At 33.8% G+C, this 8,089-nt stretch overlaps 1 protein-coding gene across 1 annotated transcript; it reads left to right on the top strand.

Annotated features, from left to right (window-relative positions):
* The first annotated feature begins 1,104 nt into the window (after positions 1–1,104).
* Positions 1,105–7,173, top strand: LOC141817948 (CBS domain-containing protein CBSX1, chloroplastic-like). The gene is made up of 8 exons (XM_074705555.1): positions 1,105–1,348; positions 1,842–1,929; positions 2,039–2,103; positions 3,483–3,531; positions 4,954–5,006; positions 6,640–6,755; positions 6,839–6,896; positions 6,983–7,173. The coding sequence occupies exons 1-8, from the start codon at positions 1,148–1,150 to the stop codon at positions 7,061–7,063; spliced, it is 711 nt and encodes a 236-aa protein (XP_074561656.1). The 5' UTR covers positions 1,105–1,147; the 3' UTR covers positions 7,064–7,173.
* Positions 7,174–8,089: the final 916 nt, after the last annotated feature.

Genomic DNA, 8,089 nt, shown 5'->3' with positions numbered 1-8,089 from the left:
TCATGCTTGCTAGAGAGATTGAGATTGTGTGAATTGTCTTTCTTTTTCGATTTTTGTATACTATGATCATGAAGTGTTAGACTTGATTTTTGTTTTGCATATACATTGAGAACTATTTGGCAAGAAACGCTTGTGAATGTACAGTTTAATAAAGGGCTGCAATGTTTCTTTATGCTGCCATAGCTTTCTTATGCTGTTTAATTTCAGAAAAGCTAGCAGTGACTGTTCAGTGAACACTGGGAACGACATGATATGATAGAAGATTACAAGGGAAGCAGAGTCAATTCAATTGGGGTTTGATAACTGTTGAAGATGATTTAGAGCTCATGTTACTAAAGATACAATGGGACATGATATGATAGAAGATTACAAGGGAAGCAGAGTCAATTCAATTGGGGTTTGATAACTGTTGAAGATGATTTAGAGCTCATGTTACTAAAGATACAATGGGCTTTCAAACATTTTGAGGTGGCATTGAGTATTTTTTTTTCTTGAAAAAAAGAAAGAAAATAGACATGGCACTCAAGGCTAAGGCCAAAATAAAAATTTTATCATAAATTAAAAATAAACTACTTTATGAATTAAAAAATATAATTTTCAAAATTATATATTTAAAAATATAAAAATAGTGATGTAGTTATTTAGTTAAAACTATTATATGTTTATTTTCTACTTAAATTTTAAATTAAAATAAAAATATAATTTAAGAGGCTATTAGAGTCCAATTATTTTTTTAAAAAATATGGATGAAATACTTTTTATGATTAAATGATTCAAAATTAGTCATTTATAGTTTTAATTAAAAGTATTATAATTTTGAATCTGAAATTAATGTTGAAAATCATTAAAAATAATTATACGTTTAAAGTGAGCAAATGACTTAAAATAATCATAAAAAAATGATAAATCCCAGTTAGCCACATTGATCGGTTTGGCCTCACGGAAGTTTTTCATCGGCCACCATGAAAGTTTTCCACCGGCCACCAGATAAATTGGGAAGAAAATAATCCTAAAGTAATTTCAATTATGTGTATAATAGTTTTTTATCAAAATTAAACTTTCAATTGTTTCATCATTTACTTAATATCTCCTTCCTCGGCGGCTACTCCATCTGATCTAGAGAGAGAGACGATCTGAAGGGCGAACGATGCTGCTCTCTGCGGAGTCTCTCCTCCTCCTTCCTTCTCCTGCCCTCGCCACGAGGCCCTTCATTTGCCTCCGCCATCGCCGCGATGCGCCTCTCCTAGCTCGACGTCGGCGTCGGTTCCTCGATCTGGCAGGCGCAGGCACGGCTAGGCCGGCCAACTCCTTGGGGCGAATTGGGGCTCTGACGGCCAATTCTCTACCTGTGAGATCGTCGCCTCTCACGCACCCTCGCTTTTTTATGTTTGACCATGCCTGTATTTTACTAGTTTTAGTTATTGAAGGTTGGCGTGCCCTTATGCCCCATTGATCGTGGAATTCGAGTTGCTTTAATTCGCCATACTCTTGATGTGAGAAAAATTGAAGTTGAATATGTCAGTTAGGCAATATTTAATTTAGTTTTTCCTGATTTCAAGTAGGTAATCCACTACTTTTTTTTTCTTCCATGTATTAAGGTCTCTTCAGTTTTGTTGTTTGCTATTAAGAACTATTGCAAAATAATTCATCCTGAATCAAGTACCAGAAGGAACTTTCTGAACATTTTACTGGGGCTAGTTAAGTTCCTGTAGGGTAGCTTGTGAAAACATGCTGATTCTGGTTTGTTTGTTTCCTTTCTTTCCCTTTGGAGAATCCACCACCTAACTTGGTTATGCTTATATGCCTGCAATTTGATATATTCACGCTCCAACTATATGCAGCAAAGTAATGGTGCTTATACGGTAGGTGATTTTATGACGAAAAAGGAAGATCTTCATTTTGTGAAGCGTAACACTTCGGTAGATAAAGGTACTAATAGTATCACTATGTTTTGTTTATTCATTTATATGTTTATTTTTCTTCTTCTTCTTCTTCAGTCCTACACTAATTGCATAGTTTACCCATCTGATGTTAAAAGCACTGCAGATGCTAGTGGAGAACAGGATTACAGGATTTCCTGTGATTGATGATGATTGGAAGTTGGTACGTTCTTTTCTTCACCAGATATAATTTCAATGCTTGTTGAAACTTGTGCTTGTTTGTCATTGTTGTATGATTGTATCTCCAAGTCACCAAAATTTTCTTCCTAAGGGTATGGAAATATGCTCATTCTTCGGTTAATCTTTAATGCATAGTGTTTGTGTGTGTGTGTATGTGTTTTGAATAACCAGACATATTTATATAAATTTGTTCATACATCGTAGAAACAGTTATACATTAATGATTCAATTAGAGATTCTCTATACTATATGAGATGGTAAAGTGATAATTCTCAGTTCTTTTATTTAAATTTTCATGTAATAGCTGATATAATTTTTGTTAGTTTAAGAATCAATGTAAAACCTGTTTTTTTTTTTCATTGTCTATGCATGATCGAGCCATTTCTATCAAATATATTCCCTTGTTTTCTTGTTGATGTTAAAGAAGGCTGATGGTTGGATATTATTTGATGTCGGTAAAACTCATCTAAGGGGTCATGACAAGTTAAAATTGACACTATCTATTGCTGCATTAGCAATACTCTCAGGAACCATGTTATGTCAGATTGCATGACCACACAACAATCCTTTGTTCAGGTCAAAAGTCAATTATTGTCTCTGACATCCTCAGTGTCCACAGCTTTTGCTTAAATTTTTCAAGAGTGATTTTTGATGGTCGTGACAGAAAAAGATCAGTCCTTGAGAAGCCTCTTCAGAATTTGGAGTTGCTTTAATTGCTCTCCAATAGCAGCCAAGGAACAGTGGTTGGTCTTTGGTTCAATTTTTTAAGGACTACTCTGCTATAGGAAAAATTTTCATGTGCTTAGCAACTTGCTCTTTAAAAGTCGGTTCAATTAGTTCTAAAAGAATTAGTATGTGCTTTTGATTGCGTATTAGTAATCCAAAAGTTTCTAATTAGCAATTAAAAGCAACACTTTAATCTTAATGTTATACTTTGGTGTGTTAGGAGGTAGAAATGAGTTATATTCTTCTTTTTTAAAGCCTAAATTTTGAACCTTGTATTGTTGACAACTTATTTGGAAATGGCTTCATAACTTTTGGGCTTTATTTGGTGCAAAGGGTATCCTAGCTATAGATAATTCAAAAGATTTGAATTATGTTAATTTGTTGAATATGATCATATTTGATGCCTTAGGGATGCCAATTAAGATTCAAGTGGTTAGAAGAATGTTCATTGATGTTGCTGCAATGATCATTGATTTTAATTTGATACCAGAAAATGACTGGTTATAGTTCCCATTTATTTTGTGCATAAGTTTCTCAAATGCAGTTGGAAGTTCCTTTTTTCTTTTACCTTGATTACTTGTAAACATTTTTAGGAATGCTTGTTTTATGATGTCTTCTTAATTTTCCTTGTTGCAGGTTGGTGTCGTTTCAGATTATGATTTGTTAGCACTTGATTCAATTTCAGGTCTTGTCCTTTTTAAATTATGTTTGATTTTTTGGTACCTATTATCACCTTGTTGACTGCCTACATATATATAACCTCTTGAATTTCTCCTGCAAGCAGCATGATTCAATTTAACTGCATTTGAGCTTCCTAATTAGCTCAAGTCAGCTTCTCTCATTTGTCAATCGATAATTTACCTTGATGTTAGTACATTGAAACTGAATGTTGTGTAGCATCATCACTAGTTTTTCAGTTATAAGATGAAGACTGTGCCTAGTGCAAGATTTGAAGCTATCAGACTGAAGTTTTGGGAGCTTCTCATGAGCAATGATTTCAATGTTGTATATCTTAGGTGTCTGATTAATGAGGAAAGATCTATGTTGACGACAAATATTTGAGATCTTGTGGATGTGTTATTGATTCCAATTGAGCTTTCTCAAGTTTGAAAACAATGTGATAATCTTTAAGGGTTCATGGACGCTTAAGAAAACCTGTGGGAGGGCTTTGTATAACATGTGAAAATTTAAGCAATGGAAAGGAGAATGGTTGAGACAATAACACATTAGGAAAGTTGTTATAGTGCTATTGTAATATCCTCTCATAATGGATAGGATCTTTCAAACCATGTACTTGATGTTCCAGCTTTCTAAAGAGACATAATAGTCCCTATCTTAGTCTTATTATGTACTACAAATGAGCTTTCCTTCAGCGAGAAGCAGTACATCTTCATCAACATATTTTTTAAACTTTGAGAGCTATAATTATCGTCTCTACAAGAATACCATGACACTTAAATACATAATGTCTGTTGTACCATCATCATCATTATTTATCCAAACATATTTGCCCCAACTATTTGGGGTTGGCTACACAAATCTTATTTCTCTATCAATTAAGTCATTTTTTTGTTATATCAACTAATATTTTCTTTGGTGTCCTACTAGCTCTTTATACTTTCCAGTCTAATATTCAACTCTTCTAAATAGTTGCCTTTTAACATATTCGTACCATTTCAAACTATTTTCTTTCATTTTATCTTAAATTGGAACTACACTTAATCACTCATCAATATTTATTATTTTATATCTATCCTTTCAGATAACTCCACACATCCTTCTTAACATTCTCATCTTTGTTACAATGACTTTTTGTTTGTATTGTATCCTAACAATCCAACACTCTGATCTATAAAATATGGTGAACACTCTCATCTATAAAATATGGTGGATCATACTGTAGTCTTAATACAATACACAATATCTCTTGTTAGGTATCTTTTTATTCTTCTCACTTGATTCTTCATTGTCTCTTGAGGTATAAATAGAAAATTTGATGCCTTAGCCACTCTCTCTCCCACTTCTCTTGCTTTATGTGAATATAGATATGCTTACTTATCAATTTTGGCACCCTAATTTGTAACAATGAGTTTTCTTTTCTGTTCAGGAAGTGGACGAACTGAGACAAGCATGTTTCCTGAGGTTGATAGTACGTGGAAAGTATGTGCTTTATATAACAATATTTGTTTATTCATATTACTTATCAAGATATTGCATTTAATAGTATATATGTTTCAGTTAGTATGTTTTTCTTCTCGAAAGATTTTTCAACCATAAATGGGGGAAGGATATGCAAGTTTTGATGTTTCCAAAATGGTAGAACTTACACAATGTCTTCAAGTTTTGACTAACGAGTTGTTTAGTTGCATTCCCATAGATAGATTCAAGTATTCTCTCACATATAAGCTTTTGGTCATGTTAGATAACTTGCAAACTGCAAATCTATTTGTAGTTAGTCCTTAAAGTTGCAAGTGTTACTTGCATTTTAAAATGGCTACCTGCCTTTATGCAAGTAACATGGAATCGTGAACAATTGTAACATCAACAAAAATTATGTTGTGATCATTTGGGATTTGATTATATGAATTATACTCCATTTTATTCCCTATTTAACATAATATCATTATTGATATTTATGTCATTGACAAATATTTGGTATATTCTTCTTTCTAAAATGACATTTGTTTAATCATCAAGATGTTATAGAAAATTGTTGCCCAATAATTATCACTTTGGACAGAAAAAACATACCATAGGTTAGGAGTTTTTGGTAGTTCAACAGAGTATTTAGGTTCGAAAGGCCTATCAAGTGTTTTTAAAATCACCTTGTAGCCCAAAAATGATCGTTCAGATAGAAAATTTCCATACGAAAGGTTAATAGGAGTGTTAGCTAGGCAATCATGGGAAGTGTGGGGAAGTGCTTTTGAGTTGGAAAAAATCCATCTAGGAAAATCACCTTGATGATCAATAAGAGACCATTTGCAAAGAAAATCACACTAACATTTCTATAGTGCTTAGTAGGGCGAATGAATGTTTTTGTTTTCTATTTCAAAACCCCCATCAAGGTGATTTTAGTGTTCAAAAAAGTTTTGGGGAACGTAACAGGGATCTAATGTTTTTAAGCTCAAATGATCAATCAAAATGAGTTAAAAATTTCATAACTCAATTTGAGTTTAAAACACTGAACCTAGGGGACTCTGGATATTTGGAGAGAGAAGATGCATGATTTTGATATCTTGAAAGTAGAAAGCATGTTTTTTGGAAATCCAAACTAGCTAGTTCGACTAATCTACCTTTGGAATGTATCTATCTTTGAGTGTGTATGTTCGTATCATTTTAATATATATTTCCTCATATTTCATCTAATACACCTTGTTGCTTCTCCAGTAATAATACTACCTTTTATTTTAGTTCCCTAATAAGCTCACATTCTTCCGTCCACATTTTACTTCTTTTATTGCCTGACGCTCTTCCACATGAAGATAAAGCATAACTATTCCTCTGTACATTTCATTTATTCGGTCTTTTTTTTCCTTTTTGTAAACTCAAGCATTAAGTTTCTAGATTTTTTATCCACAACTCAAGTTTCTAATTTATTTTAAGCATTGATTAATTAGGATAATTTCATTTGCGATTAACAAGCACAATTATTATCTCCAAAGATATAATAACCTTAAATGAAATAATACATCTAGGTAGGATCTATCCCTACATTGAGCCCTATGCAAGGGTATATTGGTAACGTCCTAGAATCATAAGCCAAACTGAGAGTTGAATTACCATCTTGCCGCAGGTATTCAATGAAATCCAGAAGTTACTCAATAAAACTAATGGTAGAATTATTGGAGACGTGATGACTCCCGCTCCACTTGTTGTTCAGGAAACAACCAACTTTGAAGATGCTGCAAGGTATGTGCGGTGAACCATAGCTTGAATTCTTTAAATAACAGCTTGAATGAAAATTTCTGGAGTTGCATCATTTTTGGTTGCAGGCTACTACTTGAAACAAAGTATCGTAGACTTCCAGTCGTTGACAATGATGGTAAATTGGTATGTGAATTACACACACTACTATTTTTTGTTTGTTTGTTTGTATTCATAATGTGCTTATCCTAATGATCTATTAAACATCAAAGGTTGGGCTCATTACAAGGGGAAATGTAGTTCGAGCAGCACTCCAAATAAAGCGTGACATTGAGAAAAATTCTCAAGTCTAAGATGTAAATCTCATGAATGAGATTGTTCATGCAGCAGCTGTTACTTTGACCTAGAATAAGAAATATTTTGAGAAATAATAAAAAAGTTCGGGAGGAGAAATTATTTGCTATATTGATTGCCTAGTTTATTGAGAACACAGTTATCTGGTTTTGCACTATTTTTAAAAAAAATAATCTAGGCATCTCGCCCTTCGCCACCTCTTTCAAAACCCTCTGGTTCAAAAATCTATCATTGCAGATGACTCTAGCTCACGTGTTTGCGATAGGTACATACGATGAACGAGCACAACTCAGTCACTTGGGTTGGACTCCCCTACTGGAGCAGATAACCTAAGGTCTTAACCTGGTAAAGTCATAACCTTGCACCCTTTCCCTTTGTAATAATCGATATCTCCTATTGACACCCCTCATGCACCTTCCAAGCTTTGATCAGTCCCTAGGAATTGGTCGAGAGGTACATGACACAAATGGAACTCTATATTGCACAAGCGCTGCTCCGATCTCAAACAGTTGAGCTTACCAACTAGCTTCAAGACCATCTCTCTCGAGACCAAGTTAATTGCCACCCTCCGAGTAAGCTCAAGAACAAGCCTGCCAAGCCTTGTCCGAGCAGGATGAGTCCCTAACCCGAGCGATCAAGGCCGAAGGGGAAATATGTCCTTTATAAATGCAGGCCTTGAGAGTCGAGATATCATGGCTCGAGAGGCCAAGGAGGCAACGACCGAAGCAACTAAAGATGTCCAAGACAGTGTTCAAGTCCTTGAGTGTTAGACTCAAATCAGTGAAAGAGATATAAGTATAGGGATTAGGGATTACAATTAAAATCTCATATTGAAAATATATAGAGAAGATTATGAGTTTATAAGATGAAAAATATCTATATTGATATGAGAATTTTTTAGATAAAATCTAAAAATAAAATCATCATACCAATATGTGAATTCCATCAGTCATAACAATTAGTATTAAAGTCATTATCTATGTGAAGCCATATGAAGAATCTCAGAAAAAAATGAAGGAGATATT

This window comes from Curcuma longa, unplaced genomic scaffold, assembly GCF_044706935.1.
Source record: "Curcuma longa cultivar G26 ecotype Majalengka, Jawa Barat unplaced genomic scaffold, ITB_CL_G26_1.1 contig_22655, whole genome shotgun sequence".
Taxonomy (NCBI): domain Eukaryota; kingdom Viridiplantae; phylum Streptophyta; class Magnoliopsida; order Zingiberales; family Zingiberaceae; genus Curcuma; species Curcuma longa.
This window is presented reverse-complemented; position numbering and strand designations above follow the sequence as displayed.

What these genes read in the sequence shown, in the direction of transcription:
- LOC141817948 (XM_074705555.1), top strand. Translation starts at nt 1,148, where the DNA reads ATGCTGCTCTCTGCGGAGTCTCTCCTCCTCCTTCCTTCTCCTGCCCTC. An exon ending in TAACACTTCGGTAGATAAAG is followed by an intron (nt 1,930 to 2,038) that starts GTACTAATAGTA and finishes TGATGTTAAAAG; the next exon opens with CACTGCAGATGCTAGTGGAG. An exon ending in AACTTTGAAGATGCTGCAAG is followed by an intron (nt 6,756 to 6,838) that starts GTATGTGCGGTG and finishes TTTTGGTTGCAG; the next exon opens with GCTACTACTTGAAACAAAGT.